Source organism: Oncorhynchus masou, chromosome 10 (genome assembly GCF_036934945.1).
Source record: "Oncorhynchus masou masou isolate Uvic2021 chromosome 10, UVic_Omas_1.1, whole genome shotgun sequence".
NCBI lineage: Eukaryota > Metazoa > Chordata > Actinopteri > Salmoniformes > Salmonidae > Oncorhynchus > Oncorhynchus masou.
This window is the reverse complement of record NC_088221.1, coordinates 30840330-30862812: the sequence shown is the minus strand read 5'-3', so window position 1 is coordinate 30862812 and position 22483 is coordinate 30840330. Positions and strand designations below refer to the sequence as shown.

Here is a 22483-nt window from a genome sequence, read left to right as displayed (position 1 = left end):
GCTCTCCAGCGCTGCATGAGTGTGTCGGGGCTGGGGTCAATTCAAATTGAAGCCAGTCAATTCAGGAAGTAAACATAAGTAACCATTACAAATGTGAAAAATCTGCATCTACTTTCAATGACTTCTCAATAAACTGAGGAGTAGAAGCTATTTATTTCAACAGTTTTTCCTTTTTGAATTTAAATTAAAATCACTTCCTGAATTGACTCCCTTCAATTGAAATTGTGTCATTACAGCTCTGGGCCTCCATGCTTCTAATGCGGACTGTCCTCTTCAATGCCTGAATAAAAACACCATTGATATGAAGCAGGTGTGGTTGGCATAGGTCATTGTTTGAGCAGCAGCTAGTAAAACAACATGTTTCACTGCACCTATTCAGTGTGACAATAAAACCATTTTTTTGTACATGATGCTATTTTATTCATTATAAAAGTCATCAAGTCTAAACAGTACAACTGTATAGATACAGAGGATACATACATGGTGGAGAAAAAGTGTGACAACAACCTTCATTTATTCACCTTTCCTCTCTGGAGAATTGCACCACAAAATCAAGTTGAAAAGAAACTGCTGTAACAATAGTAAGCCAGTCAATGTTTTCCAGTAACAATCTTTAAGACAATTATTTTAGTATACAGTGATATACTAGTCGACATTAGAAAACCAGAAGAGAACCATGAGAGGGAACATTCTAGAATGCATGAAATGTTTAGTTGATAATGCAAAATATGTCATCGTCTCCTTACCTGCTCTTACAGCATGGTAGAGTGAAACAGAGAGAGCGTCAGGAAGACAATGATCAGTCTTCTTCACAAACCCATTGTACACTCTAGAATATGTGTGTGTGTGTGTGTGTGTGGTGTTTTAAAAAAACAGCTCTAACAACAGATACGATAACTGCACAGCAGCCGAGATAAAAGGATGAGGAGGACAGACAGACTGCTGGTTCAATCCCACATCAGAAAGACAGGACACACAGAGATACACTAAGACACAGACATCATCTTCAAATTAGAGTACAACTCAATAGTACAAAACAAGCAATTCAAAATGAACCATTCTTTGAAATATGTTAATGATTATTAGTTTGAATTAGCATTAATTACTATTTCACACATCGTTTTAAACTGAATCTATTTATGTATCTTGACATCCAGCTTGATCCTGCTAATTCCATAGATTCTCATGCAAAATGTTTATTAGTGAAAAAGTCAAGCCCTTACCCTACTCGTAGGGGTTAATGTCAGTAGTTCCTAGAGTTAATGTCAGTGGTTCTAGACAGACACAGTGTCAGTAATTTGACACCAGCAGCATCTATAGTACTGTACCTAAAGATGTGAGAGCACAGAGAACAGTCATTACCTCACTCTGTTTCTTTGACTTCATCCTCCTCCCACAGGATTTGTACTCCAAGGACTAATGGAGAAGCCATGCACAAAATAATGTGAACATAGAGGTCACTTTTCCAGAGTCAACAGTCTGTATGAACATAAATAAGCCAACCGCTTCTGCAGGCTGCAGCAGAATGTAGCGTGGGTCATAATATTCTATTATTCCTTAATTTAGTCATTACATATTCAGAATCACCCACAATCTGGACCACCAGAATCACCCACACATGGACCACCAGCCTGCTAGTACACAGGCCTAGCCCATGGTGTGTGTGTTAGTCCACTCCCAGGGCTCGGAGTTGTCGCTCTATCTCGTCGTCAGAGATCTGCGTTTTCCGTTTAGGAGAAGCAGTAGGGAGACACTTCCCTGCTGCTGGGGCTCTCACCATCTGAAACACACACACATTACAACCAGTTAACACTGGCACTGGTCTTACAACACACATCCCAACAGGTTAACATTGGCCTTACAACACACAGTAGAGTCGCCCTTCTGCATAGAAAGCGGTGGTGTAGTAACACATGCTGTCCCCCAGGGGGAGTGGGTTCCCTGCCAGATGGACAGTCACTGTAACTTCCTCTCATTTATCGCCACACACAGGACACCTACAGGCACAGTCTACAGCACGTGTCAAACTCATTCCACGGGGTGCCGAGTGTGTGCAGGTTTTTGCTCCACCCTTGTACTGATGGATGAATTACGGTAATTAGTAAGGAACTCCCCTCACCGGTTTGTCTAGTTCTTAATTGAACGGAACAAAAGAAACCAGACACTCGGCCCTCAGTGGAATGAGTCCTGGTCTACAGGCTGTCATCTCATAAAGACAGGCAGGCTACAGGCACAGACTACAGGCTGTCATCTCATAAAGACAGGCAGGCTACAGGCAGTCATCTCATAAAGACAGGCAGGCTACAGGCAGTCATCTCATAAAGACAGGCAGGCTACAGGCACAGACTACAGGCTGTCATCTCATAAAGACAGGCAGGCTACAGGCACAGACTACAGGCTGTCATCTCATAAAGACAGGCTGACTACAGGCTGTCATCTCATAAAGACAGGCAGGCTACAGGCAGTCATCTCATAAAGACAGGCAGGCTACAGGCAGTCATCTCATAAAGACAGGCAGGCTACAGGCAGTCATCTCATAAAGACAGGCAGGCTACAGGCACAGACTACAGGCAGTCATCTCATAAAGACAGGCAGGCTACAGGCAGTCATCTCATAAAGACAGGCAGGCTACAGGCACAGACTACAGGCAGTCATCTCATAAAGACAGGCAGGCTACAGGCACAGGCTACAGGCTGTCATCTCATAAAGACAGGCAGGCTACAGGCACAGACTACAGGCAGTCATCTCATAAAGACAGGCAGGCTTCAGGCAGTCATCTCATAAAGACAGGCAGGCTACAGGCACAGACTACAGGCAGTCATCTCATAAAGACAGGCAGGCTTCAGGCACAGGCTACAGGCAGTCATCTCATAAAGACAGGCAGGCTACAGGCAGTCATCTCATAAAGACAGGCAGGCTTCAGGCTGTCATCTCATAAAGACAGGCAGGCTACAGGCACAGACTACAGGCTGTCATCTCATAAAGACAGGCAGGCTACAGGCAGTCATCTCATAAAGACAGGCAGGCTACAGGCACAGACTACAGGCAGTCATCTCATAAAGACAGGCAGGCTTCAGGCACAGGCTACAGGCAGTCATCTCATAAAGACAGGCAGGCTACAGGCAGTCATCTCATAAAGACAGGCAGGCTACAGGCAGTCATCTCATAAAGACAGGCAGGCTACAGGCAGTCATCTCATAAAGACAGGCAGGCTACAGGCACAGACTCATCAGGCAGGCTACAGTCATCTCATAAAGACAGGCAGGCAGTCATCTCAGACAGGCAGTCATCTCATAAAGACAGGCAGGCTACAGGCACAGACTACAGGCAGTCATCTCATAAAGACAGGCAGGCTACAGGCACAGGCTACAGGCAGTCATCTCATAAAGACAGGCAGGCTTCAGGCAGTCATCTCATAAAGACAGGCAGGCTACAGGCAGTCATCTCATAAAGACAGGCAGGCTACAGGCAGTCATCTCATAAAGACAGGCAGGCTACAGGCACAGACTACATGCAGTCATCTCATAAAGACAGGCAGGCTTCAGGCACAGGCTCAGGCAGTCATCTCATAAAGACAGGCAGGCTTCAGGCAGTCATCTCATAAAGACAGGCAGGCTACAGGCAGTCATCTCATAAAGACAGGCAGGCTACAGGCAGTCATCTCATAAAGACAGGCAGGCTACAGGCAGTCATCATAAAGACAGGCAGGCTCAGGCAGTCTCATAAAGACAGGCAGGCTACAGGCAGTCATCTCATAAAGACAGGCAGGCTACAGGCAGTCATCTCATAAAGACAGGCAGGCTACAGGCAGTCATCTCATAAAGACAGGCAGGCTACAGGCAGTCATCTCATAAAGACAGGCAGGCTACAGGCAGTCATCTCATAAAGACAGGCAGGCTACAGGCAGTCACTCATAAAGACAGGCAGGCTACAGGCAGTCACCTCATAAAGACAGGCAGGCTACAGGCAGTCACCTCATAAAGACAGGCAGGCTACAGGCAGTCACCTCATAAAGACAGGCAGGCTACAGGCAGTCACCTCATAAAGACAGGCAGGCTACAGGCAGTCATCTCATAAAGACAGGCAGGCTCACAGGCAGTCACCTCATAAAGACAGGCAGGCTACAGGCAGTCACCTCATAAAGACAGGCAGGCTACAGGCAGTCACCTCATAAAGACAGGCAGGCTACAGGCAGTCATCTCATAAAGACAGGCAGGCTACAGGCAGTCATCTCATAAAGACAAGCAGGCTACAGGCAGTCATCTCATAAAGACAGGCAGGCTACAGGCAGTCATCTCATAAAGACAGGCAGGCTACAGGCAGTCATCTCATAAAGACAGGCAGGCTACAGGCAGTCATCTCATAAAGACAGGCAGGCTACAGGCAGTCATCTCATAAAGACAGGCAGGCTACAGGCAGTCATCTCATAAAGACAGGCAGGCTACAGGCAGTCATCTCATAAAGACAGGCAGGCTACAGGCAGTCATCTCATAAAGACAGGCAGGCTACAGGCAGTCATCTCATAAAGACAGGCAGGCTACAGGCAGTCATCTCATAAAGACAGGCAGGCTACAGGCAGTCATCTCATAAAGACAGGCAGGCTACAGGCAGTCATCTCATAAAGACAGGCAGGCTACAGGCAGTCATCTCATAAAGACAGGCAGGCTACAGGCAGTCATCTCATAAAGACAGGCAGGCTACAGGCAGTCATCTCATAAAGACAGGCAGGCTACAGGCAGTCATCTCATAAAGACAGGCTGACTACAGGCAGTCATCTCATAAAGACAGGCAGGCTACAGGCAGTCATCTCATAAAGACAGGCAGGCTACAGGCAGTCATCTCATAAAGACAGGCAGGCTACAGGCAGTCATCTCATAAAGACAGGCAGGCTACAGGCAGTCATCTCATAAAGACAGGCAGGCTACAGGCAGTCATCTCATAAAGACAGGCAGGCTACAGGCAGTCATCTCATAAAGACAGGCAGGCTACAGGCAGTCATCTCATAAAGACAGGCAGGCTACAGGCAGTCATCTCATAAAGACAGGCAGGCTACAGGCAGTCATCTCATAAAGACAGGCAGGCTACAGGCAGTCATCTCATAAAGACAGGCAGGCTACAGGCAGTCACCTCATAAAGACAGGCAGGCTACAGGCAGTCATCTCATAAAGACAGGCAGGCTACAGGCAGTCACCTCATAAAGACAGGCAGGCTACAGGCAGTCACCTCATAAAGACAGGCAGGCTACAGGCAGTCATCTCATAAAGACAGGCAGGCTACAGGCAGTCATCTCATAAAGACAGGCAGGCTACAGGCAGTCATCTCATAAAGACAGGCAGGCTACAGGCAGTCACTCATAAAGACAGGCAGGCTACAGGCAGTCACCTCATAAAGACAGGCAGGCTACAGGCAGTCACCTCATAAAGACAGGCTGACTACAGGCAGTCATCTCATAAAGACAGGCAGGCTACAGGCAGTCATCTCATCATCTCAAGACAGGCTGACCACAGGCTGTCACCTCATAAAGACAGGCTGACCACAGGCAGTCACCTCATAAAGACAGGCTGACCACAGGCTCACCTCACAGGCTGGCCACAGGCAGTCATCTCATAAAGACAGGCTGACCACAGGCTGTCACAGGCTGACCACAGGCTGACTACAGGCTGTCATCTCATAAAGACAGGCTGACTACAGGCTGACCACAGGCTGACCACAGGCTGACCACAGGCAGTCATCTCATAAAGACAGGCTGACCACAGGCTGACCACAGGCTGACCACAGGCTGACCACAGGCAGTCATCTCATAAAGACAGGCTGACCACAGGCTGACCACAGGCTGACCACAGGCAGTCATCTCATAAAGACAGGCACCACAGGCAGTCATCTCATAAAGACAGGCTGACCACAGGTCATCTCATAAAGACAGGCTACACCACAGGCTGACCACAGGCAGTCATCTCATAAAGACAAGCAGGCTACAGGCTGTCATCTCATAAAGACAGGCTGACCACAGGCTGACCACAGGCTGACCACAGGCTGACCACAGGCTGACCACAGGCAGTCATCTCATAAAGACAGGCTGACCACAGGCTAACCACAGGCTGACCACAGGCAGTCATCTCATAAAGACAGGCTGACCACAGGCTGACCACAGGCTGACCACAGGCAGTCATCTCATAAAGACAGGCAGGCAGTCATCTCATAAAGACAGGCTGACCACAGGCTGACCACAGGCTGACCACAGGCTGACCACAGGCAGTCATCTCATAAAGACAGGCTGACCACAGGCTGACCACAGGCTGACCACAGGCAGTCATCTCATAAAGACAGGCTGACCACAGGCTAACCACAGGCAGACATCTCAGGCTGAAAAAGGCTGACCACAGGCTGACTCACAGGCTGACCACAGGCTGACCACAGGCTGACTCATAAAGACAGGCTGACCAGTCAGGCTAAAGACAGGCTGACCACAGGCTAACACAGGCTGACCACAGGCTGACACAGGCTGACCACAGGCTGACCACTGACCAGGCAGTCATCTCATAAAGACAGGCTGACCACAGGCTGACCACAGGCTGACCACAGGCTGACCACAGGCAGTCATCTCAGGCTGACCACAGGCTGACCACAGGCTGACTACAGGCTGACTACAGGCTGACCACAGGCTGACCACAGGCTGACCACAGGCTGACCACAGGCTGACCACAGGCTGACTCACAGGCTGACCACAGGCTGACCACAGGCTGACCACAGGCTGACCACAGGCTGACATCTCACAGGCTGACCACAGGCTGACCACAGGCTGACCACAGGCTGACTCACAGGCTGACCACAGGCTGACCACAGGCTGACCACAGGCTGACCACAGGCTGACCACAGGCAGTCATCTCATAAAGACAGGCTGACCACAGGCTGACCACAGGCTGACCACAGGCTGACCACAGGCTGACCACAGGCAGTCATCTCATAAAGACAGGCTGACCACAGGCTGACCACAGGCTGACCACAGGCTGACCACAGGCTGACCACAGGCAGTCATCTCATAAAGACAGGCTGACCACAGGCTGACCACAGGCTGACCACAGGCTGACCACAGGCTGACCACAGGCAGTCATCTCATAAAGACAGGCTGACCACAGGCTGACCACAGGCTGACCACAGGCTGACCACAGGCAGTCATCTCATAAAGACAGGCTGACCACAGGCTGACCACAGGCTGACCACAGGCTGACTACAGGCTGACCACAGGCTGACCACAGGCTGACCACAGGCTGACCACAGGCTGACCACAGGCTGACCACAGGCTGACCACAGGCTGACCACAGGCTGACCACAGGCTGACCACAGGCTGACTACAGGCTGACCACAGGCTGACCACAGGCTGACCACAGGCTGACTACAGGCTGACCACAGGCTGACTACAGGCTGACCACAGGCTGACCACAGGCTGACCACAGGCTGATCTCATAAAGACAGGCTGACCACAGGCTGACCACAGGCTGACTACAGGCTGACCACAGGCTGACCACAGGCTGACCACAGGCTGACCACAGGCTGACCACAGGCTGACCACAGGCTGACTACAGGCTGACCACAGGCTGACCACAGGCTGACCACAGGCTGACTACAGGCTGACCACAGGCTGACCACAGGCTGACTACAGGCTGACCACAGGCTGACCACAGGCTGACCACAGGCTGACCACAGGCAGTCATCTCATAAAGACAGGCTGACCACAGGCTGACCACAGGCTGACCACAGGCTGACCACAGGCAGTCATCTCATAAAGACAGGCTGACCACAGGCTGACCACAGGCTGACCACAGGCTGACCACAGGCTGACCACAGGCTGACCACAGCAGTGGTATTGATACTTTTTCAGCAGGGACCCTATTTTTTCCACCAGAATTTCCATTCATTCTCACTAGCAGTCCAAATCTAATGACAACCTTAATCTAGAAATTTAGATTTTTATATCAACAAATAACCTTTAATTCATTGCATTCATCTCTTCTTAAAATTAATAGAAACCAATTAATACATTTACTCAAAATTGTTTTTCAAATCTTTCTTAAAACCGTTTGTTTATTGTCCCACACAATAATCTGCGCAAACACACACACTTATTTTATTAACATTTTGGCAACCCCACTGCAGTTCCCCCGCCTACAAGCAATCTTCCATAAAGACAGGCAGGCTACAGGCACAGTCTACAGCAGTGTTTCCCAACTCCAGTATCCCCAACTGTACACATTGTTGTCGTAGCTCCGGACAAACACCTGATTCAACTTGTTAACTAATTATCAAACCCTCAAATTAGTTGAATCAGGTGAGTTAGTCCGGGACTCCAACAAAAATGTTAGGTAGGGCTGTGACGATACCAGTATCGCAATATTTTTTCCATGACAAAAATGAAAACACGAAGCAGTAAGAACGCGTTGGTCCTTTAAAAACCTGCTGTATTTTTTATTTTACCTTTATTTTACTAGGCAAGTCAGTTAAGAACAAATTCTTATTTTCAATGACGGCCTAGCAACAGTGGGTTAACTGCCTGTTCAGGGGCAGAACGACAGATTTGTACCTTGTCAGCTCGGGGATTCGAACTTGCAACCTTTCGGTTACAAGTCCAACGCTCTAACCACTGTTTCGTTTTCTTACCACGATACTAACAAGTATTGCAATACTGGTATCGTCCCAGCCCTGCTGTTGGGAACTCTAGGACTGGAGTTGGTCTCCCTCCCATTAAGACCGGCAGGCTACGGGCTATCCTGCTACTGTATTTGTCTGCTACACCTCAAAGCATCCAGATGGGAGAGAGCTTTGAGATGACACAGGACCCTCTTACCTTTCCAGAGGACTACTTATAGGGAGAAGTGACTGGGGAACGGCATTGGGCAGTATGTCTTACCTTTCCAGAGATCTCAATCCCGATCTCATCCAGAACCTGGTTCACAATGTCCTGAGATTCTTCCTCATCTCCTGATTCCACAAATATCTCATCTAACGTATCGTTGACTGGAGGGAGCAAGAGAGAGGGGTAGAGGGGGAAAAGGGGCAGACAGAGAGTGAGAGGCAGCGAGACAGAGGTCCTAGTCAGTTTACCGTTAAAAGGTCATTGAACCACGAGGCAAACACACTGATCTGCATGATGTTTTTGGTTCTGACAGTTTTTTTTGTCAGTCACTATTGTCATCCTTTTAAAATGTTTAAATCCTAGGCTAGGGAGCCAATGATAGCAGGTCTTACTCATGTCCTCGGTCATGCCCATCTTCATGTTCTCTTTCTGGAAGTCCTGCATGGTCTGGAGGGTCTTCTGAGGATCCATCTTCTTGTTCACCGCCTGCATTGTCTGGACAAACACAGAGACAGACAAGACTTACACCACCAAAACTGTTATATTACACAGACACAATACACAACTCCCAGAGCATGTACGCGCATCATAAATACGGAGAGGGATTCTGCCTCTTCTTCCTGTGGCCTAGTTTCACGCCGGAGCCTCAAACTGCCAAATGAGCTGCACATGTCACATGTAATTAGATGTCATTTTTGTATTGCTCGAAAACCTTTTCAGAGCATGTTCCTGTTGTTAGTGGGTCTCTCTGCAGCCCCATAGTCTAGGTGAAGCTAGAAGTGGGCTGTTTGGTGAGACGTTACTGTTTTCCCTCCACACTGAAGCCGTGGTAACACACAAATGAGCAGCGCTCCCTAAACACATTCCTTTTTCTGTTACAGATAGGTCTAATTGTAAGACCAGCCAATCAGACATCCAGGTCATGACTAATTAACTACCACACAGAGAAAACACTCCGATCAGAAACAATGCACTGATTAGAAACAGATTAATACATGAATAAACTACATTAGTAAATACTTTCAGACTGTAACTAGTTCACATTCTTAGCTCTAAACATTATGGGCTTATAGTCCTATAACCAGGCTAATTAGATATGCTACTTTATACGTTACCAGAACACTAATTGATAATAATCAAAGATGTGTAAGGATGTCATCTGATCTGTGTCTGAGCTGTGAAAGGGTATAGGATGGACGAGGGTGAAATGAGAATATCTACCCAATCAGACAAACATTTACATCCCGGGGGGATGACAGGATATATAGACAGACTAATTATCACACACTCAGAGATGGAGAGGAATCCTTTGAACTGTTTTGGAGAAGCTGTTTTTATGTTAACTGGGTTAGTCGGTCTGATTTTTGGCCTCATTTACACAGGCACACAAAAATGTATGCGTGTGTGGAGCAACAATACAAATTTTAAAAATGTTAAAAACTGATGACTTTTAGAGGCCCAACATCCAAAATGTGATGGTCTGCGTGCCTGTCAGAATGTGTGTGGTGCTCTTTACCTTAGCCGTAGTGGACATGGCTCCAGCCATCTTCATCTGAGAATTCATGACCTTGGTCTGTGTGGACATGGAGGTGACCTTTGAACTGACGGCGTAGGTCCTGTTCTTCTGCTTCCTCAGTTGTACCAGCTGCTTGGCCAAGATCTTACACGCCTCGCGGTTCCCAGACTTAGCCATCTTCTTTATCTCCATCTCCTACAGGGGGAGAGAAGGAACAGGAGGAGGAGGATCAGCTTCTGACTGGCTTTGCATATATTTTAGATTCTTCAAAGTAGCCACCCTTTGCCTTGATGACAGATTTGCACACTTGCATTCTCTCAACCAGCTTCATGAGGTAGTCACCTGGAATGCATTTCAATACACAGGTGTGCCTTGTTAAAAGTCCAGGATATGTAATGGCTATTTGACCTAGGAGAGTGATGGAGTGCTGCATCATATGACCTGGCTCCCACAATCACCCGACCTCAACCAAATTGAGATGGTTTGGACCGCAGAGTGAAGGAAAAGCAGCAAAGTGCTCAGCATATGTGGGAACGCCTTCAAGACTGTTGGAAAAGCATTTGAAGTGAACCTGGTTGAGAGACTGCCAATAACATGCAAAGCTGTCATCAAGGCAAAGGGTGGCTACTTTGAAGGATTAAAAATATATTTTGATTTGTTTAAACACTTTTTTTGGTTACAACATGTGATCCTGAGTGGCCCAGCGGTCTAAGGCACTGCAGCTCAGTTCTAGACAAGTCACTACAGACCCTGGTTCGATCCCAGGCTGTATCACAACCGGCCGTAAATCGGGAGTCCCATAGAGTGGCGCACAATTGGCCAAGCATCGTCCGGGTTAGGGGAGGGTTTGGCCGGAGTAGGCCATAATTTTAAATAACAATTTGTTATTAGCGGACATACATAGCTGAATTTAAAAAAATATTCCATGTGTTATTTCATAGCTTTGATGTCTTTACTATTCTACAATGTAGAAAATAGTCAAAATAAAAATAAAAACCCGTGAATGAGTAGGTGTGTCCTAACTTTTGGTACTGTACAGTTGTGGCCAAAAGTTGAGAAAGACAAACATTAAATTTCATAAAGTTTGCTGCTTCAGTGTCTTTAGATATTTTTGTCAGATGTTACTAAGGAATACTGAAGTATAATTACAAGCATTTAAATGAGTGCCAAAGGCTTGTATTGACAATTACATGAAGTTTATGCAAAGAGTCAATATTTGCAGTGTTGACCCTTCTTTTTCAAGACCTCTGCAATCCGCCCTGGCATGCTGTCAATTAACTTCTGGGCCACATCCTGGCTGATGGCAGCCCATTCTTGCATAATCAATGCTTGGAGTTTGTCAGAATTTATGGGGTTTTGTTTGTCCACCCGCCTCTTGAGGAGTGACCACAAGTTCTCAATGGGATTAAGGTCTGGGGATTTTCCTGGCCATGGACCCAAAATATCAATGTTTTGTTCCCCGAGCCACTTAGTTATCACTTTTTCCTTATGGCAAGGTGCTCCATCATGCTGGAAAAGACATTGTTCATCACCAAACTGTTCCTGGATGGTTGGGAGAAGTTGCTCTCTGAGGATGTGTTGGTACCATTCTTTATTCATTGCTGTGTTCTTAGGCAAAATTGTGAGTGAGCCCACTCCCTTGGCTGAGAAGCAACCCCACACATGAATGGTCTCAGGATGCTTTACTGTTGGCATGACACAGGACTGATGGTAGCGCTCACCTTGTCTTCTCCGGACAAGCTTTTTTCTGGATGCCCCAAACAATCGGAAAGGGGATTCATCAGAGAAAATGACTTTACCCCGGTCCTCAGCAGTCCAATCCCTGTACCTTTTGCAGAATATCAGTCTGTCCCTGATGTTTTTCCTGGAGAGAAGTGGCTTCTTTGCTGGACTTCTTGAGACCAGGTCATCCTCCAAAAGTCTTCACCTCACTGTGCGTGCAGATGCACTCACACCTGCCTGCTGCCATTCCTGAGCAAGCTGTGTACTGGTGGTGCCCCGATCCCGCAGCTGAATCGACTGTAGGAGACGGTCCTGGCGCTTGCTGGACTTTCTTGGGCGCCCTGAAGCCTTCTTCACAACAATTGATCCGCTCTCCTTGAAGTTCTTGATGATCCGATAAATGGTTGATTTAGGTGCAAACTTACTGGCAGCAATATCCTTGCCTGTGAAGCACTTTTTGTGCAAAGCAATGATGACAGCACTTGTTTCCTTGCAGGTAACCATGGCTGACAGAGGAAGAACAACGATTCCAAGCACCACCCTCCTTTTGAAGCTTCCAGTCTGTTATTCTAACTTTATCAGCATGACAGAGTGATCTCCAGCCTTGTCCTCGTCAACACTCACACCTGTATTAACAAGAGAACCACTGACATGATGTCAGCTGGTCCTTTTGTGGCAGGGCTGAAATGCAGTGAAAATGGTTTTGGGGGGATTTAGTTCACTTGCATGGCAAAGAGGGACTTCGCAATTAATTGCAATTCATCTGATCACTCTTCATAACATTCTGGAGTATATTCAAATTGTCATCATACAAACTGAGGCAGCAGACTTTGTGAAAATTAATATTTGTAAAACTTTCAAAGCTTTTGGCCACGGCAGTACACATCAGTTTCCCCAGGGAGCCTTGTTAGATTATACACAGTGTAAATACTGTGATTTGGCTATGGTCTAAACACCTGAGAGCTAGCAGCCCCTCTTAGCTTTGGTAAAACAGCCTATTGCCCCGAGGGAACACACACTGCAAGGCTGTAAAGCCATGGTCCCTGGGAAACAATACAGCTGCAGTCCTGTGTCTCTCTGATTATTCTGAAGAGCCAGTCCTCAAAACTTATTGATTAATTATCATTGACATTTTTTACAGGAATACTACTCCCATCCCTCCACCCCTTCCCTCTGTCAGAGTATAGTGAGGGTTCAACTATCATTAGGCTGATCAGTGCTATGTAGAGAGGAGAAGAGCTGAGTGAAGGAGATGATTATTCAGCAGAGCCAGTCTCCTCCTCAGGTAGATGCTCCGCTAAACAGCTGAGTAGGCAGATTTCCATTACAGGACCATTACATTAGCCCTCAGACACACAAACAGGTGCAGACAGTCTGCCTGCTAAACATATTAATGATCAGAATAGACAGAACATCTTAATAATGAGGCTGCTATCTGCCATAAAGCAAAATTACATTTAAATATGTAACAGTGATTTAGGATGGGATGACAAGTGGTGCTGATGTGAGCTTGTGGCGAAATCTGCACGGAGCCTTCACCGTGCACTGCCACTTTAAGAGCACATGAGCAGTAAGGAAGGAGGAGATAAAGAGAGCTCATTCAGCTCTTTGGGGAGGGGCTCTTGGCTGGCGCGACAGTTTGATTGTGTGTGCTGTGCTGCAGAAGTTTTGTTTGTTTTTCAGCGTTTGTAGTTTATAAAGTATTTAACTCAATCATCGGTGTGATCGCTTTAGATCGTGGTTGTTTTTGTTTGGGACCGCGCCCGTTATGGATCGCATGGATTAGTAGCAACATTGTTGCGAAGCTTTACCATACAAACCAACAAACCATTGGACAGTCAGACCGTACACCGGCAGGCCTGAAGACCACAGCTAAGATCTCTTTTTCTCTCTCTTTCTCTTCCCTCTCGTTCCAGTGCTTTACCCTGCAACAGACTCTCTATTTTTCAAATGCACTTCCCATTGGTTTATTAGAGCTGGACTATTATTGCCCTGCCAGAAGTATTTTGATGGACATTTTAGTTAAAAAGGAGGTTGCTTGCAGGTTGTGTATTGTTATGTGAACTGTATTGAGGTGAGGTGTACTAATGACATGTGGCCGAGAAGACTGTGGACATTTTTAAGGCCTTTGTTGTGTCGATGAACACCCCCCACATTCATACCCTCTGCACTCATCCACGAGAAAATAATACAGATTATTGCAAATCCTCTGTTGATGACTGGGTTCGTTCTTGTATGAAGATGCTGTTTAATTGCCCTGCCATCATTAGTATTATTATTATTGTATGAGGTATTCTGGGTGGGGTTACCCCTGTGCTGTGATGTGGGTTTTATATGGTGTGCATTCTCTTTTCTCTCCACTGGCTATCTGGTAAACAGGCTACACTCTAGGCAGTCTCTTCTGCTGATGTGTGTGGGTCTGGTAGTGGTACTCTCTCTATTCTACTCTTTTCCTTTCGACATGGTTAATACCTGCCTGGCGCCCGAACAAAATCTTTCTTTACCCCTCTCTAATAAATACCACTACAAGCTTATTACTGATATTATATTAGGAAATTCCATGGTTGATTAGGAAATTGCATGGTTGAACATGACCAATGGTACAACTACCTGGGACAATTTGTTTTTAATTAAATCAGCCCTCCCCCCACCTCCCAAGAAAAAACATCTAAAAAAAAAAAAAAAATATTCATATTAAAATCTGGTACAAAATTTTCAGTGTAATTTTACCAATTGCACTATATGGAAGCAAGGTTTGGGGTCCACCTGTAATTACGATTATAAGCAATGTGCAAAAAACCCACATACAGAATTCTGATTGCCAAAGCCGGAGGAACAGCTCATGACCATTAATTCCTTGAAGTATTTACATAGTGTAACCATCATCCATGTATATTTTGTTATTTATTAGCCATTCTTTTTATTCTTATTTTTATTTAATTAAATGTATCAACCAAAGATTACACTATACAACAGCAGTAGTGTTGTACCTGTAGACATGATCATGTGACCTAGGCATATGTCACACGTCACGACTTCATAGGAGTGTCATTTGAACTTTTTTTTATTTTAATCAAAATGTGTGTTTTTGGGCAGAAATGACTGGAACATGTGAAAGTTCATGTACCTTAATAAATAAAAAAAACTTGTATGCCATCTGTAAATACAAATAAATGTGTTGAATTACGAGCCTAGTTGGTTTAGCCAAGGAAAAATACAGGAACCTTCCCACTAGCCATGAATGGCTGAGATAATGGGTGGGCTGGACATGCCGGGAGATAAGTTCGGATTGGTCTGCCATGTAGAATGCTTCTGTCTATAATATGAGCTGCTCAGTATGTTTAGACAACCCTTTCTACCGCGGCGTATTTTGACATAGTGTTGCATTGCTGCAATGAGGTTAATAGCGCTATCGACAAAAATCAGTGGGAAAAAGTAGTGATGGAGTACTTTCCGGAGGACGATCGTGCCGTGCTGACTCAGACTCTGAAAACGAATCAGACGATGAGGAAATCCCTGATTTAGGTAAAAACATGTTCATTGAACCAGACATTGTAGATTCTTCCCCCATCACTGTCATCAGAAGAAACGGCGCTCAACAGTGTCGTCTCTGAAGAAGATGAGAGTTTTGAAATCAGTGGAATGCCCGGTGGAAGCAGAGATATGATTACCAAATGCAGAGAGTCCAAAAGAGAACATATGAGGATGTTGTATAAAACACCTGTGTCCAGATTACATCTTCAAACTAAGGGAAACCATGGTATCCATGACAGAGGGAGAAGCATTCATCCATATATACAGGTAAGAGTCTAGCTCCATGTTCAGATATTCTAAGTTTCTAATTTTGTCAGAAAGCTGTTGTCATTGCAAGTTAAAGCGTACTGTTAGCTAGCTAACGTTACATGTATCATCTATGAAGTGATATTATTTGTATCTCAGAAATCCATTTACATTGCTAGTTATAGCCTAATGCTAGCTAGCTAACATTGAACCTAATTGGTTAGCTTTAGCTACTTGCAGATTCATGCATGGCATTTTGAGTTGGGATTATGGTTCATTGTTTAGCTAGCTAGCCTGCTACATTTCTAAACACAAGACTCCACTATGCAAGTAACCATTTCACTATACCGTTTACACCCTATGTATCTTGTGCATGTGATAAATAAAGCTTACATTTAATTTGATATAGTATGACAGAGACGGTAATGTGAAGAACAACATGACCTGCACCAAAATCAGATGATGATACAACCCAAGGACTAGATAAAGTGTATTTTGACTAATATTTTCTGCTACTACTTTCACCACTTTTAATCTTGAAATCATTGTTTACTACACTACTATCTTATTCACTCTGTTCAGCACATGGCCTCACATGTGAATCGTTAAAGAGATGGGTGGGGCTAAGGCATAAGAGGGTGAGACTATGCTGAATAGTGTAGACAAAGAAGGGCTCTCAAGTTGGTGTACAAAACCTTATATGGGTCATTTTCTCAAAAGTGGGGTTAGAGGTTTGTCAACATTCAAAGCAGAATTACTTTACCATTGTTCCTCAACTGCAGGTTATGATATTCAATGTTGTAGCTCTGAGTCTCTACCTTTATCCAACGTAAAAAACAACATTTCAATTTTTGCTACATTGGACCGAATCCAGGTGGTGGGTCACATACAGTATGTACTATTATTAATACTGAAATTAACTGCGTTTCATTATCCTCATTGCACTATATTTACTGAAATGCTGTACCACTATACTGCTTTGGCAATATGTAAAAATTGTATTTCATGCCAATAAAGCAATCTGAATTTGAGAGAGAGGGGAGAGGATTCGGTAAAACTGACAGAGGAATGATGCTATCAAATAACAATGTACATAGAGACAGACTGCTCTAATGCTCACTGGACCCGGGCAATAATTCAGCTAGACAGATGTGACAAAACATGCTCTTTTTCATCTGAATAATGAACCAAGTTGTTCTATGGAATAAAGTGGCTATAAATTCAAATCATGGGCTATCCCTGGATCCATGCCAGTACGTACACACACACACACACTCTACCTGTCCAAAGCTGTCTTTTCTATCCCAGTGGTTAGCTAAGCAGCTTGTAGGCCGAACAGACAGATCAGGAAAGGGATGTGAGTGGAGGTAGGATGGAGCAGGATTCACCTTGAGTCATTTACACACATTTGATGAAATCAGCAGAAAAGGTTCTACCGAGAAACTAAAACCTGCTGCCGTCCTACAGCACTTCACAGGGTGAGGGGGGAGGGGGGAGGGGGTCTCACCATTTGTTTCTCTTGTTTCTCCAGAGCAGCTCTGTCTCTAGTGATCTGTCTCTGAGTACCACGAAGCTCCTTAGTCTGTTCCTTTATAATGTCTGAGAGAGAGAGAGAGAGAGCAATTAGAAAAACATTTACCCTACAAACATACAGTTATTGAATCAAACTGTTTTTTTTTTTTTAGACAGACCGACAGACAGACATTGGGCTTTCTGTAAAGCTATAGAAGCAGAGTAGCATTCTGTTCACACGGGTAGATAGACAGGGACAAAGCTCTGGAAATTCCTCATTCACAGGGCTGAGCCTGGACTCTAAACCATTCCTGCCTCACACACACTACCCATTACCCTGACATGACGCATGTAACACAGTCCGACACACGCTTTGCTCCAAATACCAGACTCAACTGTACTCAATAAAACGGGGTTCTTTATTAAATGGATAGGTGGGCCAACACTAAAGTGAGCTCAGGATTGAACTCTTATTGAGATAATACATACTTCAGATGGACCAGACTAAAATAATTCCTTAACAAACTGTGAGTCTTGTTTCAAGGGTTTCCAATAACAATACACCATGCTCCTGCCTTCATATGTACAACAGCAATAATGTAGCAAAAATAATAATCATTTGAATCAATGTTTTAAGGCAGGATAAAACCCTTGAAGTGTAGCATCAATGGGAACAATATAGGCACAAGCGTGAGGTGAACTGAATAGAGATGGTCACACAGCAGCAGTTCCTAATATAAGGCTGTGGAGTATGAGTTCGGAGAGCAGTCCCAGAGAGAGACCAGGCATGTCTGTAGGCAAGGGTACACTGTTCTTGCCATTTCATCCAAACCGCCTCACACATTCTCTCTCTTTCACACACAGCTGTGAATGTGTCCCGGCCGTCCCAGCTCCCGTATTTGGGTAAAGGACACGATCCCCTACACTGCTATTAGCTCTAAGGCTACCGTAGACACATATAGTGAGCCAGGGCACTCCACCAGCTGATGCCCTAGACCATTGCACTGGACTCCCATCACTAGAACGAGAGGATTCCCAGAGATTCTCTCTACAGTGGAATAGGTACCAGAAGCGCTACCAACAACCTCTAACACAACATCTAAATTGAGCCGATTTCATTGCTGGATCAAAACGCTAAATATTCAACCGAAAATTATCTTTCTTTCCTCAAAATATTTTTTTTTCCACAAAACTATAAAAAGGTATAAAAAACATTTAAAAACAATAACAGGAAAGTATTTGTTTATTGTTCAGGTAATTCCTGCAGTGGAAGTCCAAAACTGAAGCATACAGCAGTGAAAGTTGTGTTGTTGTATTTTCTTCTAAAAGTTTGAGGTGCTTTACATGAGGAAACTTAAAGAAATATTTATATAAATATTTCTCCCCCCCAAAAAATACTGCAGTTTTTACAGATAAATGTTGCAGAATAACAGGCTCTCAAACTCTCAAAAAAATTACCATAAATTACCATAATTTCAAAATAATACATTTAAAAAATGACCTGAAAGTGAGAATCCTTGCTATAGGTACCTATGGTGCCCTCATCAACCCAACAACTCCAGAGAGAGAGCTGGACCACTTGTGAGAGTGAAGCGTAGTATCTACGTGCAGGGTGACGTATCGACAACGTCTACAAGAGGGTGGGGTATCGTCTACAAAACTCCACCAGCTATTCTCTGCCCGCCATCACACCCGCACGCCCTACCATGGGATACCACCGCTTCTCGACACCGGGCAACCTTGGCACCCCACGCCCAGAGAGAGGAGAGAGAAAGAGTGAGAGAAGGGGCAGAGACGCTGCAATATCCTATCAACTATCTGGCCTTGAGTAAACGTACAGTACAATCACAGTAAGTGAATATTGATTCTCCATCAATGAGACCATGGTCATGAAATAACTTATTAATATTGAATTAGGTAGAACCTTGAAATTGATTATATAAAAACGTACAATATGTTTTTGTTTAATAAAGTTATTAGTGATTCAGAAGTAATGTATTGATGTATTCTGAATAGTCTGAATAGTTCTGTTGCATTCTGACCCTGTAAGACCAAGACATTTTGACTGATAAGGCCCAACATTTCAATGGCTCAAGGAAATACACAATAAGATGGAGACATTTCCTCTTCTTAACTTTTCTTTATCAAAAGACACCTGAAAATCAATATTTGAGGTTCTTCTTTTAACATATTGCCACATTTTCAAAGTATCAGCAGCAAAATGTGTTATCTTTACAGGCAGTTTGAACTCTCTCACACACACTTCACTGTTGACTTTTGGTTTCCCCTTGCGTCATGTTTGACTACTATGAGACAGGAAGACTGAGAAGTGTTTTACAGTCAAACATAGCCTAATTGAAATCTTGACATGATCATTACTAGGGTTGGGAATTGCCAGGGACCGCACCATATGATATTATCACGATACTTTAGTGCCCAAATGATTAAGATTGAGAACAATTGGAGTGTTGGTGCAGCAGGTACAGCCAACTAGCGCAAAAAAAATAATATTGCGATATTGTCAAAACGATACATAAAAAATTATTTCCCGATATGTAACTGTATTGATTTTTAGAGAGTAGCGGGAATGGATCGCGCAGACAAGTGTGATAAACCTTACTTATATCCATCTGTCTTTAACTGAACAGAGTGAAGTAACAGGGTCTCTGGATCACATGTTTCTCTCGTGTGAACAAAGCTTTCTTACAGGTCCTACACTGCTAGAGGCTGTTAATCATGGAATTAATCTGTTCCAGTCAGCAGGTAAATTACAAAGTAACCATTAAACATACTAGGCAGCACAATCAAATCAATGTAACAATGTACTCATTTAGCCTAATACAACTACACTGTTCACGAGGATCAAATTGTGACCAGTTTTTTTTTTAGCATTTAGCAACTTCACAAGGAACTTTCACTGATAACGTTACACAGACAAGTGGAATAGTAACGTTATATTGTCTAGTTTCAGACGGTGACACAATCTAACTTGAGGGGATTCCACGTTGACCAATGTCATTGTTGATTTTGTAACAAACATGCATCTTCACTTTTTAAACGGGTGTCAGGTGAGCTGGTAAAACAGTTTAGTAGGCAAGTCTATGTTCGTTAGTGGCAGAGTCTGGGTCACAACAATTCAAACAACTTTGCTACAAGCCTACTAGCAGTGGAAAACAAACTTACCGTCGACTGTCTTCTTCTTGAATAGAGAAGCCATGGCGCACAAATTAAAACCAAATACTAGGCCTAAATACAATGTATGTGCTTCCAGGCCGTGGGCAACTAAACTGTAGCTCTAGCAACAAGCTGAGACTTCCTGGTCGAACTGTTCCAGCCTTTCACATGACATCCCAGACTCACCACCGACTGTCTGACGTCACCACGGGACTCTCCCAGTTCCCCTTGTCTCCCCTAGAGAGCGCTACTGTTCCGACGCAAACGGAGCTCTTTTAGGGTTCATATCAACCCGCACAGTGAACTGGGTTAGATTTAGTTATCAGTGATTATTTTATCAACTCTGCTCAGAAATTTCAGAGTGAGTAGAAAACGAGGACGATAACTTTGGGAAAAACGCCCTCCACTGAAAAGTTTGGTAAGATCTAGATATGTGCATACTGACTATCCTTAGACAAACACTCTTTGAAGGGAAATAATATTTATTTTGTTCTTTAATAAAAATAGAAATCCAAACATATTCACTTTAAATTGTACAACTTTATTAAAAACTGATGACAATTCTTCTCTCTAACCAAGTAGATTATTTATCTTTAGGCTCCCCTACTGGTATATATAAACGAGTTTATAGATCTAACTTCATAATATTATATATCCATAACATTTTTCTAAATGACAAAATATTAGATCAATGTACCTCAAAATCGTTTTATTGAAGTGACTTAAAAAGTTGAGATGAGACAGATTAACTGTTGGTGACACCTGTGAAATAACAGGATGGGGGCGTTTAACCTCAAGACACCAGACCAGTCACTAGAAAGCAATAGTAGCTCAAGCACAGGCCATTTACATTAGCATTTAGGATTTTTATTTTTGCATATTGGATTATGCCCCCATTAAAAATTTGGTTGGAGGTATTTTCTATGCACTTGAAAATATAGCAAATACTCGGGATTGTTCTGTCTGTGTGTGTGTCCCTCTGTGTGCGCTCGTGTGTGTGTGTTTTTTTAAGAAGCTATGAAAATGTAAAGTACTACGTCCATAAAAACAACCACATAGGCTCGATAGACATAAAATAACTCCCTACGGCTTTACACCGCCATCAATTATTTTGTTCTCATTTCATCCTCATCTCACTGGATAATGTTACCACTGAGGTCAGGGACCTGCTATATTAAAGAATAAATTCATAGGATGGTTTCTCTTCATATTAATGCTGCTGTGAGAAACATTGCAGTCTGCTCACTTGAACCGTAACCAACTCAATTCAATGAAAATTCTGAGTTCCCTCCATTTGGTCAAATGGAAAAGGAGGGAGTAGAGAAGAGGAGAATAGGAGAGGAAGAGAGGGGGAGTTATGGCTCAAAATGAGAGGATGGGGCCAAGTACAGAAGGAGGAGAGGAGAAGATAACAGATGAGAGGAGACAGAGGATAGTGGGGTGACTTTGAGAAGACAGAGGAGAGGAGGATTAGTAGCTCTCAGCTCATACCCCTCTCCATCCCAGCAGAGGAGTGCAGTGTCCTGGGGCGTTGTTCTAGTTAAGGTTATTAGGGAGATGTTAGGTCTAATCAGTAGTAGACTACAGGGAACGGAGCTAAAAGCTCTCATCACTACTACTACCACATGCCCTGAGGTGATCCATCCATCCAGCCAGCCCCCAGCACACAGGCCCTCTACAGCCCCCTTCATAATGACACTAGCCACAGACTCCTGTATTTGCTGTGGAGGTTGTTTTCAAAGTATATTACATATCTACATCTCATATTGGAGGGAAGGGAGGGCGGGACATGTTGAGGACATTAAATGAGAATTCCCTCTGAGGTATTCAAAAAAAAAATCTCTCTATTTTCTCTCTCTGTTGGTGGTCTCGCCTAAGGCAAACAGACGTTTAATGTTAACATGCTGCTAACTAACTACACAGACAGA

At 44.4% G+C, this 22483-nt stretch overlaps 1 protein-coding gene across 1 annotated transcript; it reads right to left on the bottom strand.

Annotated features, from left to right (window-relative positions):
- Nucleotides 1–401: 401 nt before the first annotated feature.
- On the bottom strand, nt 402–20731 carry LOC135547506 (charged multivesicular body protein 2b-like). Its single transcript, XM_064976577.1, has 6 exons — nt 20565–20731; nt 17377–17468; nt 10368–10562; nt 9244–9346; nt 8906–9012; nt 402–1780 (listed from the first exon to the last, which is right to left on the bottom strand). The coding sequence occupies exons 1-6, from the start codon at nt 20596–20598 to the stop codon at nt 1667–1669; spliced, it is 645 nt and encodes a 214-aa protein (XP_064832649.1). The 5' UTR covers nt 20599–20731; the 3' UTR covers nt 402–1666.
- Between the last annotated feature and the right edge of the window lie 1752 nt (nt 20732–22483).